The 18,666-nt window shown below is 39.8% G+C and overlaps 1 protein-coding gene across 2 annotated transcripts in view; it reads left to right on the top strand.

Annotated features, from left to right (window-relative positions):
- adarb2 (adenosine deaminase RNA specific B2 (inactive)) overlaps positions 1 to 5,928 on the top strand; it is a 303,296-nt gene extending 297,368 nt beyond the window's left edge. For both annotated transcript variants that reach the window (XM_038292043.1, XM_038292044.1), the window contains exon 10: positions 5,234 to 5,928. In XM_038292043.1, the coding sequence (XP_038147971.1) occupies positions 5,234 to 5,413 (180 nt within the window). In that variant the 3' untranslated portion in view covers positions 5,414 to 5,928. The remainder of the gene's footprint in view (positions 1 to 5,233) is intronic.
- Positions 5,929 to 18,666: the final 12,738 nt, after the last annotated feature.

Raw genomic sequence — 18,666 nt, forward strand, 5'->3', positions numbered from 1 at the left:
TACATATGTACAAGACATACAAGGGAAATGAAATTAGGTTTACTCTCTGCAATATACAAATATACAAGAAATATACAAGACTGACATTTAAAAACTGACATAAAGTGCGGGACATGACAGGTAACAGTGGTAAGATAAATATAAGTATGAAGTATAAACATTACAATAAAAAGTAATAAAAACAGCAGCAATAGTTTGTTCCAGGCTGAGGTAGTGCAGGTAAGGTGCAGTCTCTGGTACAGTGTATGTGTGTGTGTGTGTGTGTGTGTGTGTGTGTGTGTGTGTGTGTGTGTGTGTGTGTGTGTGTGTGTGTGTGTGTGTGTGTGTGAGAGGTGTGTGGGTGTGTGTGTGAGAGAGAGAGAGAGAGACAGAGAGAGAAAGAGAGGGGCAGTCTTAGCTTCCTGTCTGCTTGGTGGCTGGAGCAGACCGTGTGGGGAGGGGGTGGAGGGAGTTCAGCATTCTGATGGCCTGGTGGATGAAGGTGTTCGCCAGCCGGGTGGTTCTGGACCGTAGGCTCCTGTACCTCTTTCCGGAGGGCAGGAGACGGATCAGGTTGTGTGCTGGGTGGGTGTCATCCTTCAAAATTGTGAGGGCTTTGCGGGTGAGGCGGCTGGAGTAGATGTCTTGCAGGGAGGGGAGAGGTGCCTTGATGATCCTCCCAGCTGTGTTCACTATACGTTGCAGGGCTTTCCTGTTGTAGTCAGTGCAGCTCCCGCCCCATACAGTGATACAGCTGGTGATGATGCTTTCAATGGTTCCTCTGTGATAGGAGGTCATGATGGCTGGTGGGGCACTGGCCTGATTCAGCTTCCGCAGGAAGTAGAGGCGTTGTTGGGCTTTCTTGACCAGTGATGCAGTGTTGGTGGTCCAAGAGAGGTCATCGCTGATGTGCACTCCTAGGAATTTAGTGCTGCTCACCCTCTCCACAGCAGCGCCATCGATGGTCAGTGGCAGGAGTCGGCGGGGACCTTTCTGGAAGTTGACAACAATCTCCTTTGTCTTGCTGACATTCAGTAGGAGGTTGTTGTCACTGCACCACTTGGCTAGGTGGTCCACCTCTGTCCTGTAGTGTGTCTCGTCACCGTTGGAGATGAGTCCCACCAGGGTTGTGTCGTCTGCAAGCTTCACCAGGTGGTTAGTGCTGTGGGTTGTTTTGCAGTCGTGTGTGAGTAGGGTGAAGAGCAGAGGGCTTAGCACGCACCCTTGTGGAGCTCCTGTGCTCAGCGTGATAGTGTCCGAGGTGTTGTTACCGACGCGCACAACTTGCGGTCTCTGGCACAGGAAGTCCAGCAGCCAGTTACAGAGGGAGGTGCTGAGGCCCAGTTTGTCCAGTTTGCATATCAGCTGTTGGGGTATAATTGTATTGAATGCTGAGCTGAAGTCGATGAACAGCATTCTCACATAAGAGTCTTTTTTCTCCAGGTGAGTGATGGCTGGGTGCAGAGCTGAGTTGATGGCGTCCTCTGTGGAGCGCCGGGGTCTGTATGCAAATTGAAAGGGGTCCAGGGTGGGGGGGAGGATGGATTTGATATGTGTCATGACCAGCCGTTCGAAGCACTTCATGATGATGGGTGTCAGTGCTACGGGACGGTAGTCGTTAACCCAGTTTAACCCAGTGATTAAACTGCATTTTGGAGCTGGAAATGCTTTTTTAAAATAATTTTTAGCTTCTAACATGGATTATCCACCCCTGACAACAAGAAATAGTTTAGCGTTGGGCGTGCAGGTGGCTCAGTGGTTAGTGCGCATGAGGTGGTAAGGAGACCTTAGTCCTCGAAGCGGCCGACCCGGGTTTGAATCTAACTTGTGGTGCTTTGCCGCAGCCTTCTGTCAGAAAAACGAGCCACTAGTCCTGTAAAAACTCAAAAAGAAAAAACAAAAAAAAAAAAAGAAATAGTTTAGTGTATAAAATACCTCTCAATTTACTTACTCTAGGAATACATTTTACCAGCTTTTGTTTACATCCACAGAGCTCAAAAAGACTAAGATTGGATGTTTTTCACAATTCGTTTTGAAGTGTTTCAACAGGCTCTGGTTTAGTTTCTGATCTGGACTTTGATTAGGCCGTTCTGATGTGCATATTTATCCTTCAACGTCAGCCCCTCCCATTGTAGCTCTGACTTTAGCTTTGGAGTATTTGTCGTGCTGGAAGTTGACTCTCAAGTAATTTGAAGTAATTTGAAGCCTCCAGTGGTTTTTATCTCCTTCAGAGTTCGCATAAACTTTCACTAGCTTCCCTGCGGATTAGAGATCGACTGATGCAGGTTTTGTAATGCCAACGCAGATACAGATTACTTATCTGCTGCCTTTTTTGTTTTTTAGACCTGATTTGCGAAGCCTAAACAGTTTTTTTTTCTTATTCTATTTGAATAATAAAAGTGATCATAAATGTTAGAAAAGACTTAATTTAAACAAAAAAAATTTAAAAACCAAACAAAACATTAACAACGTTTAGCGAATGGAGGGAGCAGCTGTACATACTCTCGGCTACTGAATGCCCCGAAGACATGAGCGTAGGTAATAACACGAATAAAGGCTAGTGTATCGGGTTACCTCTACTGCTGATGCTACACATCTGAACAGCTTCATGCTGCCACTACCCTACTCCACCATGAGGGGGTGCAGCAATACATTTTTGCCACAAACAGCATTTTGCTCGTAGCCAATCATGTTGAATGTTGTTCTCCTCTGATTCCAATTATTTTCTTTCTTTCCTCCATGGTTGGTGGAAAAAAAAAAAAAAAAAACATGCTGATGTTTCATGACGTTCCTGGAAAAATCAACTCTTTCTTGCCTCTGTTCTGTACGTGGGAGTTTTGTGCGATGCACAAAGACCGTTGTCTTGGTAACAGATTCTCCCACCTGAGCTGTGGACTTCTGCAGCCCTCCATTTATCCCTGAGGCCTCCACAGAACAGCTGTATTCATACTGTGATTAAATTACAGGGATATTAACTCTAGTTCTACATTTGATACTGTTAGTTAAAGAGAGAAAATTGTGCTTTACCTAAAATTTGAATAAAAAACTTTGAATTTTGTTGTTTGTTGGAAAAAGGTTAATATTATTGCTCCAGGGATTGTATCATAAAATCCCAAAAGGTCTTCATGTTTATTAGATCCTGTAGTGCAGGCTTGTTAGGATGTGAACGTCCCACTAATTTAAACATTTAGTTTGACCTTGATTTTGATGACCTTTCAGAGTTGGCTGGCCCATGCAGCAGGAGTTACTCTGGTTTTAGCTTAGCTGCATCCACTGCCATCAGAAATCTCCAGCTTCAAGCAGGAGATCCAGAAACATTAACCACAGAGAGGCTCTCCAACAATCAAAAGCCACACATGTGTATTAAAATCCAAATCACAGCGCACTGAGGAAATGTGGAATTTCCTCTCAGCTGCAGATAAATTTGTCGTCTTGGCAACATCTGCCGTCTGTGCGCCTTATCTGAATCTGGCAGCTCGGATCTTCACCTGCCGCACTTTCATTTCCATTCTGAGCCTTTATGTAACCGACACCGCCTGCGTCGGCAAATGGCGAGCCGTTAACGCATAATGACTATGAAACCATAATTATTTGGAGGAGTACTCGAGGAGGCCCCCACCCTAAGTGCTCCCCGCGCGCCGCACATACGGGCCACGCAAGAGCAGTCGCACTAATCTCCAAAAGAAACTTTTGCTCTCCTCGCCTCCCTCTCCCTACTTGTCTCTCTGCTGATCTTCACTGCCCCCCCCCCATGACTGTAAGAAAGCACAAAAAGCACAGAGAATGTGCAATTGCTTGTGAAATTTAAATGGGGAGATTACACAGCTGTTGAAGCCCCCACCAGTCCCCACATCCACCCCCTCCCATAGCCACCCAAATGCATTTGTGCCGGCTCATTCGTTTTGTTTTGCTCGCCCCTTTTCCTCTATTCCCCCCACCCCAACCCTGACTCAACCTTCTGCACCTTACAGAGCCCAGCAAAACAAGAAAACCACACAAATTACCATATTTAATGAAGGTTCTGATGTAATAGGAACCTTATGATATACTGAATAGGAAAGATGGGTTATATTTACACATAGAAATCTGAAAAGTGTGGCTTGTATGGGGTAAGGTAGCTGTTTATTTATTAAGTGTCAGCGTCTTTTGATAAACATGCGTAGAGTTAAGACTTCTATTTGTTCTTTGCTGTCAGCTCATACATGCAACACCAGATGTTTCATATGTGAGAAAACAAGGTACAACTTTGCAACAATAGAAGTACAAATAAATAATTTATGGGTATGAATCTACAACCCAGGATGAAGCTGGTACACTCCTTTCCAGTTGGTGGCAGTAGTGCAGCTAAAGGTTGGTGGCCAGGCACTGTTGATTGAAAAGAACGGGAAGAAGATGAAAACAGAACCATTTGCCCTTGTTTTTAAGTCTGACCATCTTTCCCCACCAATCCAGGCCATTTCACAGTACCCACAGCATGATGCTGCTGTCACCATGTTTCCCAGCAGCCATGATGTTTTTTTTGGGTGAGATGAAGGGTTAGTTTCCCTTCAGACTTGAATAAAGACCAGGAGGTTTCGGCGTACCAACTCACATTTTCTTCCAAATGTTTGGTCTCCTACATTTTTGAGTCCATCTCAAATATCTGTGACAGATTTTTTAGCTCCACTTGCTGAAAAGTTCTCCAATAATTAGATGCTCAGGTATTATAGTAATCAGGAAATGAATGGGTTGCCCCCTCTGGGTTAGGGAGAGCCTCAACCAGAGGAATTTAAGCATTTTGGAAGTGAGATGGATAGATGGATCGGGCCCACTGCAGCTTACTGTATTACACACCTGGTCTGCCTCTTCACCACTCAAACGCTTTTCTAACTTTTCAAATACTTGAAAAGTAACGGTTCTGGCTTTTATACATTCAGGAAGTAGTGGCATGGAGTAGAGCCAGGCAGAGTGGAGCTGGTGGAAAAGAAGAAATGCCACAAAGCTAAAGTATCAATTTACCAGTCTGCAACTGAGCTGAAGAATCTACAGAGAGAGATTAATGTTTCTGTTTTCCCATTATATCTCTTACCTCCATGGTTTGAACTTGAAAAAGTCGACACAAGAGTAAAAAGAACTCAGACAAACTGACCCCTCACTGTTCAGATTTAGTGATGCTTTAAAATGTCAACAAGCTCTAATAAACCAGAATCCTTCTCCAATGCACTTTTATCTGACTCCCCCCTGCTTTCCTGTTTGTGTTTTTTCTTCTTCTCAGCTGGGGGTCCACATCTCCTGCTCAGCAGCGAACCGGGAACCCATGTACAGCGAGGCCAAGAATGCGGCGCGTCCTTACCAGACAGCCAAGCAGCAGTGGTTCAAGTCTCTGCAGGAGGCGGGCCTCGGTACCTGGGTGAAGAAGCCGCCGGAGCAGGAGCAGTTCCTGCTGTCCGCCTAAGCGAGTGTGTGTGTGTATGACGTTTATTTTTGTAGGAAGAGATGTCAAACCTCCCAGTTTCATTCCAGGAAGTGTAGGCCTACCCTCCAAACTAAAGATTACCGACTCATCCGTGTGTCTGTGGTTCATTCTGTTTTGTGTCGCCTTTTCATTCCGTCACCGAAACCACTGCCGGTCAAACATGAGGAACACTGGAGTTCAAACACTGGACTTTTTCCTCCGATGTTCCTTGAACACAAACACACAGGTTTGAGCCAACAGCCATCTAAATGCACCCCGTTCCCTTCTGTGGCTGTCAAGGAAAAGGGGTTGGGGTAACCTTGAGCGGAATGAAAGGCAGCCGCTATCTTGTCATCAGCTATTTCCGGGCCCCGAGGCTCCTGCTGAGGAAAGGAGCCACAGGGGAGGGAGAGCGAGACAGACAGAGAAAGGGGAAGGGAGAAAGGAAGAAAAAAAAAGAGGGTCTACGTCCAATTACGGGCCCTGTCAGGGTGACGGGTGATGGAGGAAGGGAGTGAGGAAAGGGAAGGACGGGGTGTTTCACCTTCTCCTCTTTTATTTCTACCTTCATTCTCTTCTCTTAATTCACCCTTTTAACTCCCCTGTGCCCTCTTCTTCCCTCGGGGGAGCTAAACATGACACGGCGGCAGGTTAAAGCACCCCTGGAGAAGGTGAGGTTTATAAGTGACATCATTACTACTCCACTAAAAACAAGAAGGAAGAGACCAGAATTTAGTTATTTTAACCTGCAGCTTCTCTGTTGTTTTTTAGTTGTTTTGATATAAACTCAGTAGAGACCTCCTGCTGTCGTTCTTTCCCACGTTTTGCCCCATTCTGATAAGTAATGTGGACGTTTATTTCAGCCATTACCATCAGATCCGAGGCCTGACTTAACACGCGTTAAAAAACAAACTTAGCTCGTCATCAACCCCATGTAAATTTGCACCTTAATGCATTTTGTCTTTGCATATTTTATCTGTGTGTCACTGTGATGTCTTTATATTCATTATAATCATAACTGTACTGTTCTGTCAGCGCCGTGTTCTCTATAAATAATTCAGCCGAAGCACTCAGACCGCCAGCAGCAGGAAATCTGCCAGATCCAAGCGGTGAGAGTGACATCTAGTGGGATCTCTGTTTCATGTCCTGCATCCATTCAGTTTATTTAACAAAGATGATCTGACAAACAGGCAGATTTACATGAAATAAAAAATACTTTAACTCTAGAAATACTGTTTTTTTGGATCATATTTCAATATCAATGTAGACGTAGTAATTTAATTGGGAGTTTGTGATCTAGATTTCTATTAAATCTAAATTTGATCTGCTTGGGCTGGACTTGTGATCTGAACTAATTATAATGTTACACTGGAAAAAAACAGAAATCAAGAAAAGTCATTTTTTCTTAAAATAAGTGCATTTGCTCTTGGATTGAGGAGGTTAAAGAGTAATTTTGCCAATGGAACAAGACAATTTACATTTAAAATAGGAAAAAACAATTACATTGTCTTTTTTCAAGTACATATTATCTAATTATCTTATTTTAAGAGTAAAAATACTCACTCCATTGGCAAACTATCTCACTAACCTACTGAAATTAAGGGTAAATATACTTAATTTAAGACATTTTTACTTATTTCTAGATCGTTTTGCTAGTGCATTGTTATGTATTGTGGTAAAGCTGCAAATAAAGTGTCACAAACAGTGTCTTAGTATTGCATCCTGCTAAAACACTCGTTCCCCTTGATCTGGTCTTTTTTATGTTACAGTTGGATTATTTTATATGACAGAGCAGGAGAATGAAGCTGAGGCCTGCTTTATATATAAAAATATGAAAAGTGTGGGATACGTTTGTATTTAGGCTTTTATTTTGATACGCCTAAATCAAACTAAAGAGGAAGTGGCCTAATGCTTACTCTGGAGGAGCTGCACAGATCCACAGCTCATCTGAGTACATCAGAAGGGAAGTAAGCCATGGGGAATCTCTTTCAAAAGTTTGATTTATATCACATAAGAGAACATTGGGAACATTTAGAAGAAAACGTGTTCTGGTTGAATAAAATTTAAATCAATTTGGCCTAAAAGCAAAGTATGGTCAGGAAAGTTAACATCCCCACGGTGGTGGCAGTATTATGATGTGGGGATTCTTTTCATCAGCTGCAAAACTGATCAGAGCTGACGGGAAGAAGGATTAAACGAAATATCGGCTAATAGAAAGCTCTTAGAACATCAGAGGTTTAACTTCCGGTGAGATTGTGACTGGATTGTTTTTATATTAAAAGTACCAGTATCGGGTGGGGCCCAGATCCAGCACTAAAATGGTTTTATCGGTATCAGCGAGTACCAACAAATAGGGCACTGATACCATTTTGAGAGCCAAAAGTTTATTCAACTATTGTCACCCATTTCAGGTAGACAATAAAAGTTCTACTGGATTCACTTTGTATTAGTCTTTTTCCTGCTTCACGAAGGTAGGCAGCAGCTTGACACCATGATGGTAATTATTTTACATCCAAATAGTATGCAGTTCTTCATATACACACACACACATCAATTTCAAACAGATGGTATCAGTATCGGCCAATACTGCACAGCCAGGTATCGGCGCAACACTAATTAAAAGCAAGTTGATATTTGACAGTAGCTCAGTTTTTAGTTTTCCTTTTAAAGAAAATTTAAAAAGAAGATAATTCCTACCTAATTCCCCTACCACTTTAAGTTGTGGTTGTTTTGTGAGAAAACGTAAAATAAAACCTGTGTAAAAATAAGCAACTATGGCTAAAAATGTCTCCACTAAAAATGATCGTCCTTTGAAACATAGAGAGTTGAAAGAACTACTGCTGCTCCTCCAACAGTCTGGTTTCGTTTCTGTTTTTCTAGAGAAAAATTCATAGGCTGTTGAGAAAAAAAATTTTTTAGCTTATATTGCTGAGTTAGCGGTTAGCAATCCGTTTTGAAACTGTCCGGTGTTCTTATCTTTTGTTTTTCATTTGTAGTTGAACATAATTGAACTTTATTTATCTCACATTGGAGAAATTAACTTTGCATTTAACCCATCCCCTTGGGGAGCAGTGGGCTGCCATTGTGCGGCCCCAGGGGAGCAATTAGGGGTTAAAGGTCTTGCTCAGGGACCCAGAGTAGAGGATGCGGGATTCAAACTGGGTTCTTGCAACCTTCTCAGAGCAGAAGCGCCCTGCTCTAACCACTAGCCCAACACTCCCCGGCACTACGAAATATTTAAAACAGAACCACACAAGTTATTTAACTTAAAATAGCTGACATTTATCTAGTTAAGGATCAAGTTCTGGGAAAGGAGCAGAACCAAGAGAAGATTCTGGCATAAAAATAAAGCACTAATTAGGAATAAATTGAATTTAAATGTCTGTTTGTCAGATCAAATCATGGTAAATCTAGTTTTTTGGGCAAACGTGACCTCATTCATCACCCTAATGTTAGCGACCACAGAGTTTATTTTTGAGATTTAAAAAAGGAAGGATTGTCTGAATGACAGTCCTGTATCAGAGTGTATATATGTAAAAACAAATGTACAAAAGATGTTGATGAAGACGTGAAAGAAATCTAAAAATGTCACACTACGATGTAAATTGAGATATAAGAGGAACTGCTGCTAAGGTCTGTAAATTGCACTTCAGTAACATAAAAAAAAAAAGTGAATGTTTGTACTGTATATGTGAATAAAACGACTAAATCTTGTAATTTTACTTCTGCCTGTCTGGTTTATTTTCTTTAATATTGGTCTATTTCTACTTTGTCACGATTACCTGTCAGTGTGATAATGTGCTGACCCTGGAGGGCCGCCGCACATTATTAGAGAGACCTCCCCTCTGCTGCGTCTCCCCAGGGAAATCCATGGGGAAATGGTTATCTCTGATAGGCTCATGGCAGGTGTCACACAGATCAGCAGCCGAATTAGCCTGGAGGATGAAAGAGGAGTCCAGAGGAGGTAGCTATACCTCATCCAACCTTTTCCCTGCAGCCACGGTCAGCTCTCTGCTCCACAATAAACTCCATAATTGACAATTTGATCCAGCGGCTGGCCGCGGCCGGACAGCTGTAATCCAATGGACAGGGGCAAAGAGAAGCTCCATGCTTCTTTATTCTGTCTCCATGTTAATACTGCTGGTCAGTGAGGATAAACTACACAACACATAATAAACCACGTCATCTTAGTGCCGTGAGGTTTCACTATTATTCTGCAAAAATACGGAGGCTGTTGGAAGTTCATCAGTAAATTTCTCTTTTTTTGGCTTCACCCAGTTCTATTAAAGGACCAATCATTGGCCACCCCTTCCATTTTTCCCCTCTAATACAGATTGTTGCAGCAGCAATACTCTCAATTCAAAACATTTTAATTTTTTGTGGTTAATTATACACATCAATATACCAACATCTAATATGATAAGTACATATTTTCATGCTCTTTTCAGAACTAGATTTTGTGTTATATTGGGTAAAGAGAAAATTATGTGTCTCTGCAAGTCATCTAGGAGTCTTCAGTGAAATCATAAATAACAATTTTAATAAAAACTTATCAAATAATCAATTTATTTAGATATTAGTGCTTGTAAATATACATTTTATGCAGAATGTTTATTGACACAAGTAGGTAAGTAAGGACGATGGAAAAGATTTACGCCTCAACTCAAAACTGAAAGTTTTATCCACTATACCTTTTATCTAACAATGACGGATGTTTAAATAAATGCGTCTAATTGTTTGCAAACGCTGTGGGAAAGTATAGTTTTTCTTTATTTAGAAAATATGTGTTTTTTTGCTCGTTAATTTTCCTGTTGGAACAGTGTAGATGGACCCTGAGGTTCTGGTCCTGATCCGCTTTCGGCCAGCCCTCAGTGTACATTGGTTATTGCCTGGCCACCCGTATAAAAATGTTCTGGCTATGCCTCTGTTAAAGGGCTCATAGAATGCAAAACCGAGTTTCCATTGTCATAGATGAATAACGATAGTTCAGTGGGTGAAATGGACGTACAGAGAAGTTCAAACCCCATCAACACCACCTTTCTCTGCAAATCTCACAATTCTAAACTTCCACCATAAAACGGGCGAATCCAAACTCAGGGATGTTGCCTTATTTGGTTCTGGCCTGTACTTTGCCCTGCCATAAAATTGACACTCAGACCAGCCCACTGGTTCAAAGGCCCAAGAACATGAATAGAGGTCGATGTAAGACAGCAGTTTAGCTGTTTATCCTACCGTTGGGTTTACTTCTACAGTACAAGAATTACAAAGCAGGATGTTTCTCTATTGAAAATGAGCCAGAACTATGTCAATGCAGTGTTCCACGCAGCACGGAGAAAGGGGAACATTTTCACAGAAGATCCCTGTAAAGTTTGATGCTCAGCTGTTCTTTTGCTCTATGCGTTTTACCGAAGACAAGCTTTAAAATCTTGTAAAGGTTCAAAGCAGTATTTGCTAAACTTCTTTTACTGAAACGAGGGGCTATTCCCACCGTAAGGCCATCACAACCGCAAGCTGGAAGTATGATTCTGTCGCTTAGCTGTTGATAGCAACGCTAGAATATCAACAGTTTGATGTTTCAGTGAGTGAGTGCTTGTTACTATGATGCGTCTTTGCTCAGAAGCTTCGCTCGTTGGAAACCAACCAATCAGCACACAGCTCATCTAACTCTTGGATTACGGCACATAGAACAGCAAATATGCCATTTTTAGCCCAACCAATGTTACACACCCTATTCAGAGACCTGAAGGACCAGCAGTGAATAACCTATAAAGAATCATTATATGACCCCTTTAAAGCCCAGGGACAAATTTAGATTTTTAAATGAGTACAAAATAAAGCGTTTCTGTAAGTCCTTTTTGATTTTTTTTGTTTTGTTTTTATTAATATATCAGAATCAGAAATACCTTAATAATCCCTGAGGGAAATTACTTTTGTTCAGGGGCGTGCACACATAGACACTAGGTGGTGCTAAAGCACTAGGAAGTTTGCCCTCTATCAAAGAAAATGCCCTTTTGAAACTCGTTTTTTTTTTTAATTATTATTATTAATATTATTAAGATTTTACTGAGGTCGGTTTTGAAATGATCTTTTGAAAACCTGAGCCATTAAAAACGACTGAAACAATGCCCCGAAATGACCGACCTACTTGCGCACACCCGTCCAGCCTCTCTCTCTTCCTTTGTCACGTGAACTCACTCGGTCGCCTGCAGGGCATGCCATAAGCGCAGCATCATAGCAGTTTTCAGATAGCAGGAACGGTCGCTGACAGGCTGCTTCTCCCGTGCCCCATTAGCCAGGTAATATACAGATCAAGCAGAATCATTTTGTTGTGCATTAAAATGTCTCATTCAGCAGCACCAAACACGCATTTTGCCGACTGGTCACCTGATAAACTAGTTGTCTCCTTGTAAGATGCTATTTTACTTTTTATATTTTGTATCCATATTTTTTATCTTAAGTGTATACATTAGTCTATTTTATTGCATGACGTATACCCACAGTTTTTAGATATTTTTATAATTTTATTTACCTATTCCATATTATATGTTTCATGTTGCACGATTGTACCATAAAAAATTCCTAGTTTGTGAACTCCTTCACTAACAATGGCAATAAACCTGATTCTGATTCTGAAAGTTTTACACTGTAGCCCAAGTCAATGACAGATAACGTGAGGACGACCACATAGGCCACAAATAATTTTGGTAGAGTTTGCAATTGCAAATGGCCACTGAAAAAAAAGAATAAGTTAACTGATTTTTAAATTTTATTTCAGTTTAGTATGGGAAAAAAGTCAGAATGCTGACTTTAATCTCATAATTCTAACCTTTTTCTCATAATTCTGACTTTTTGCTGAGAATTCTGACTTTTTGCTCAGTATTCTGACTTTAATCTCAGAATTCTGACAATAAAAAAGTCAGAATTCTGACTTTTTTCCCATGTTAAACTGAAATAAAATTTAAAAATCAGTTAACTTTTTTTTTTCCAGTGGCCCTAATCCTCTTCTGTACAAATCTATGTGTTAAGACCAGAGATGGCAAAAGTACTCACTTTCCATACTTGAGTAAAAGTACATATACTTGTGTTAAAAAATACTCTGGTAAAAGTGGAAGTACTGATTAAACTTCTTTACTGAAGTAAAAGTAACAAAGTACAGGCTTGTAAATTTACTTAAAGTATAAAATTAAAAGTAGAAACCACTTTTTTCATGCCGTTGCCTACATTTTAAATGGATGTCTGCCAATAGGACTAGATCTCCGCTGTGTTCATTTTCAATCATCTCGTCGTCCATACTACTATGCTAACGCCACCAAGCTGCAATGATTTGCTGCGAATGAATACCGCCGAATCTGTCGATTCATCTTGTAGTGGTGCGTCAAATGCAACGTAGATTCCCATTAGATTGAATTTGGTATTGATGACGTGAAAAATAATAACAGTAACTCCATTGAAATGATTCAAAACTAAAGTAACGAGCCAATTTTTTAAAATGTAAGGAGTAGAAAGTACAGATATTTGTGTAAAAATGTAAGGAGTAGAAGTAAAAAGTCGCCATAAAAATAAGTAGTAAAGTAAAGTAAAAATATCAGAAAAATCTACTTGAGTACAGTAACAAAGTATTTGTACTTCGTTACTTCCCATCTCTGGTTAAGACAAACGTTTTCTGTTGTATAGGTTTTGTTAGGCAACATAAATTAACACATTTTGGTCTCTTTATTGTCTTAATTGTATATTGATTTAGTAATTGCAGCACAATGCCAAGAAAGGAGGGTTAATCATATTGAAAAATCTTAAAAGCTGTTCACATTTTATTTTTAAGTGGTTTGTGCAGCAGGTATTAAAATAGCTATTATTTTGTAGGCTACCATAAGTCATATCCACGTGACAAGACTTCCAGTCATGTTGCCCTAATAGCCCATTATTTAAACTAATGTGGCATATTTGTTAAAGCTATTATTATTATTATTATTATTATTATTATTATTATTATTATTATTATTATTATTATTATTATTATTATTATTATTATTATTATTGTCATGATGGTTATTATTAATATATTGTAGCCAGTCACAGCAGGGAAGCTCTATACCATCAACATATAACAGGACAGGAGATGAGGAAGAGTTCAGGGAAGACACAGAGACAGAAAAAGACCAGGATGAGGGAGAACAGATGGGTGAGGGAAAACAGGGAGATGAGCCAGATGAAAGAAGTACGCTTTAGTCTGTTCTGTTGGTGATGTGACTTTTTTCCATTGAAAACTCACGTTTAGAGAATGTTACAGATAAAAGTCAAATTCCATTCAACATGCGTTTATTTTTTTTTATAATTAAGTGTTACACGTGCGCTAAAAAGTGCCCCCCCCCCCCCTCCTGAGCACCTGCCCCCCAAAATGTCTGTGCACGCCTCTGCTTTTGTTACACACTCCAGATGCAAAAAATGTTTTAAATATATATTTACAACAAACCACACAAGATGATTTAAATATATACACATATAACTCTTCTTATATATATATATATATATATATATATATATATATATATATATATATATATATATATATATATATATATATATATATAGCTATAAATCCAAATCCATATTAATGGTTACAGTACTGCCAAGTTGGATAAATTTAATTAAACATGATCATTAAATTAAATCAAATGTCAGAGACTTCTCGACTAAATTCAGAGAACAAGACATATGATCTGGTGAACTGTAAAATGCATTGAGATGACGTTTTGGGAATTGGCGCTATATAAATAAACTGAATTGAAGACGAGCAGAACGGGGCTTCTCCTCAGATAAACTGATGTCTGAGCTGCCTGGATCATCATTGCGTCGTCTTGGTAAGTATGGTGACCCTAGTTATGCATCCATGAAGAAATGAAGCATGAAAATCTCTTTTCAAGAAACTAAACTTGGAATCATCAATAACAAATGATCACTTGCTGGTATCCAATCTAACACTCCTCAATAAGATCAATAAAAAGCCCATTTATTAACCTACTCTCCTCAGTTTATTTCTGAACCACACCACAGCACTGGTGAGTATTGTATTTGATGTGGCAAACTAACTCAGATGGTATTTGACAGATGGGGATTGCTTTGTTTCATTTGGTATTTCTGATTCTGGGCGAGTAAAACTGAACTGGGTTCCTCAAGGATCCACATTCAAGCCACTTCGATTTAACTCCAAATGCGACCTCTCCTAAATGACGACACTCATTTCTATCTGTGTGCACTATGGGGGTGACCATGCTATAATGATTATGAGAAGTTATTGATTTTGTCCCAAAAATGCAGTGACCAATACCTTTGCTTATCTAGATTTAAAAAAAAACTGAAAGAGGCAGAAGTTGGTTTTATGTTGGACTTGGATCTAAATCCTAACTATTTCTACTTTATTTTTAAGTCAGTGTCATAACAAAGATTTTTCAGAATGTATGCTTTGTTTTTCACCATGTTGCTGGAACAGTCGTAATTGATCATTGCAACAATTCATAAAGCACTGCTCTGGCTCCCTGTTTGTCAAAGAATCTATTAAAATGCTAATTTGTCAGTAAAGAAAAGATAAATGGTGCTGGACTAAAATCCTTCTTAAAATGAATGAACTGAGTAGTCCTTTGGATCTTCAGAGGTCAACTAACTTAGTGCACCTTAAAGGTAAACAAGGATTGGCAGCATTCATATACTTTTTTGGGGAGTGATGGCCTAGTGGGTTAGAGCAGTGCGCTTGTGCTCTGAGAAGGTTGAAAGCACCTGGTTCAATCCCCACAGCCTGAACCAGACCCACATTGCTTCCCGGGTGCCGCACAATGGCAGCCCACTGCTCCCCAAAGGGATGGGTTAAATGCAGAGGTACATTTCTCCATGTGAAGTTAATAAATTTCAGTTTTTATTCTTCCTCCTCAGCTCTAAAAGTAACTTGAGATTTGCAGAAACATCCTGTAAATCAGGGATTTGTTCTGTTATTTCTTTTAACAGCAGCTTTATTTAAAGAATCTCACAAATTACCTGTTTTCCTGATATAACCGTGACGTTAAAGACTAGATCTTTATACCATATATTAAAATAAAACACAACTCGATCTAAAATCAGATTTACATTTGCCTATAATGGATGTTTGTTTTTTTTTACGTTTTCTTTTACTCATTTTAATCTCACTTTTAGGCTTTATTTTCTTATGTCTTGTAAAGCCCTTGCAAAGGCACCATAGATATAAACTATCCCCGATGTTTGATGTTTTTATTCAAGGGTTAGATTTTTCTAAAACAACAAGAAGGATCCATGAAGTCCAGCAAGCAGCCCAGAGTCTAGCATCCGTTATACCTAAACAAAACATAACACATAAGGTAAATATATTGATTTATTGTATCTCATTAAAACCACACGTACTAAAAGGCGAGATTCAAGCTAGCCGAAATAACCAAAATTCTTGATTTAAAATCAGTAACTTATCAACATCGGCGCAATGCTGTTCCTAGATCCACTGGATTAATTCCTTCTGGGAACATTTTCTCTACTATTTGAAAGCATAGAGGAAAGAGAAATTTGTTGCTATTAGCTTGAACTACTTACAGGAAGAGCCCTTAACAAAAAATTTTGAAATACCTTAAAATTTGCTTAAAGTCTTATCATTAGCCACCAATTTATTTGTAACATTTTGGATGTTTTTACCAGTTTCTCTCATGATGAGATTCAACAAAGAGAATCACTTATTTTAAGTAAACACTGATAGCAAAGTCAGATATCAGATAATAACTGACGACTTCACAGAATAAAATGTTCTGTATTATAATATATAATACAGTATGTAAAGCTTTAAACTATAATAGCACCTTAAATGACCAGCTATGCCTCAATAAAAAAAAAAGTTAAACTGTAGGGAAAAATAAATCAACCTGTAATAAATAAGCGAAACATTAAATCAAAACACAAGTCAGTTTAGTTTGAAACTGATCTGAGGTCCCAAATGGAGTAAAACTGTGCATCTAGCTTAATATTGGGGTATTTTTATTAAAACTTGACACATTAGAATACCAAAATTATGTGAAATAACAAAAACAGCATGTCTAGCAGGACAAAACATAGTTTGGAATTACAGTAGATGTTGCAGCTGCTAAGCACAGTGGTGGCGGCTAATGTTACGGGTTTATCCGGCATCCATTAGGCTACTTATAGCAACTGCTTTAGGGTGTTCTAGAAGTGATTTATTCATTGGCTGATGGTTTATAAAAGCAGATCCCAAACACAGCCGTCAGGGCTGGAAAACAACAGAATCGGGTCACTGTGGTTCTACAAGTTACTGAACTATAATACAAAACTATTTCTCCTCCTTTCATTTTTTTTTAACCCAAATTTAATAAGAACCGTATAAGTTTTGTTCATATGGTTTCATTCTCATTAAGAGCAGACATTCTGAGGTTCCAGACTGAATAAAATGTAACTTTCAGAGAGATAAGCGCCTGGCTGAACTGAATCAAAAAAGTGCAATGAATAAGATGAGACAGATGTGAGAGTGGAAAAAGAAATCACATCTTTTTATTGGAAAGAGTCAGAGAGCACAAAGCCATCACAATAAAGTATGCAAAGTAGATCACATAATGGAGGTGAATATAAATTCACTACAGTGAGCCACGGCTGATCCGCCTTATAAACCTAGATTATCCTCCTGCAGTCTGTAATTTAATGTATCAATCCAAAAATCTGATTTACTTCAGGTTTATATTCAGAAGAGGCGAGCGCTTCGGACTCGCCGTTCCAACGGCGGGGTAACGGGACACCGATACCGCCGGGCACGAGTTCTCCTGATGAAACAGTAAAAGCAAACCTATCTGCTGAGCTGTGAAGCACAATAAGTTATTGAACATGTGGAGGAGCGTCTCCCCCCATCCTCAGACTCCGTCCTCCATGAAGTAGTAAGGCTTTTTTTTTATTATTATTAAATTCCCACACGTCCAGGCTCATGCTACTTTTAAATATCTCCTGGTTTCTATTGTTGGAGGAAACAGCAGTGATGTCACACACAGGCGCTTTTATTGGGTTTACAGCACTGGAATAAGTTAAACACCTGGAGGAGGTCAAAGATAACAGCGTAACTTCAGTTCAGCACATTGCACATGTAACAAACAGCATTAGGAAGAACCGGGTCGAGCGCAGAACCCGACGACGACTCAGATTTAGCATCTTTTAAAGACGCAGTCACCTATTAAAAAAAATAAATCCTCACTCTGAGAATGAGTAACAGTGAAAGCTCAGTTTTGCTTCCATCTTTTAAAGAAAGAAAAAAAAAAAAAGGTACCATAGTACCGAGCTAAGGGTCACTGCAGAGGGAGACGGCGGGTCACTGAAGCACACACTAACAGTAACCAATAGCTTTATCCTGGGCTCATGATTTACAGCAACAAACAGCCAGTGAGGCGACAGAAACAGGATGGAGGCCAACGGCAGTCGGAAGTTTACCTACTGCAACCATTGCTTTTCCTTATCCAGCATGAAAAGATACGTCCAAAGTAAAAGGAATTTCTAAAACTATTGTCTGACCTTACTGTAGATTTTCTCTAAGGTTTTGTTTTTTTACACGGCATCTCAACAACATTCTGGCATAATTCCTGTTGGATGAGCTTCCTCCCTTATTAAAAACAATAAAGGACTCGTTAACTGGTTGGTTTTCTGGCACAAACCCAGCTTTGAAGAATTTCATTACTTTTAAAAATGGATTCTGGTTCCTATAAACCAGCTTCCCCTGGTTTGGGATCATTTCCCTGTCAGTAAATTAGCTGGGTCCACCTTAAAGAGTTCATCCCCCTACATAATTTGTGCTATCTTTCATGTTCAGAACCCTGCAGGTTTGGGTTTGGGTCCAGACGGGTGACAAAATCTAAGCATCCCGACAGGACGATCATCCCAAACAGGCGGATAAAGCAGGCTAATGTTACATTTCTCTCAAGGTTTGTGCAAGAAAACCAAACAGTCTAAACAAGCTCTGCCAACACCTCCCAGAGGAGCGTTCAGACATCTAGCCAGAGAGAAAAACTCTCTCTACTTTAGTAGTTAACGCATGACGACTGTAAGCAAACGGCTCAGCTGCACCGTAAAGGTCACCGACACCCCAGGCAGAGCGTGGACGGCTAAAGCAGCAACATGTTGGGTTTTCTAGAGACGGCGAACAACGGCCCATTCACAGACTACTGTGGGGATTTAATTGCGATCATTTCCCCATTATTGCTTCGCTCTTGAAC

This window comes from Cyprinodon tularosa, unplaced genomic scaffold (genome assembly GCF_016077235.1).
Source record: "Cyprinodon tularosa strain WSP-4 unplaced genomic scaffold, ASM1607723v1 ctg306, whole genome shotgun sequence".
Taxonomy (NCBI): domain Eukaryota; kingdom Metazoa; phylum Chordata; class Actinopteri; order Cyprinodontiformes; family Cyprinodontidae; genus Cyprinodon; species Cyprinodon tularosa.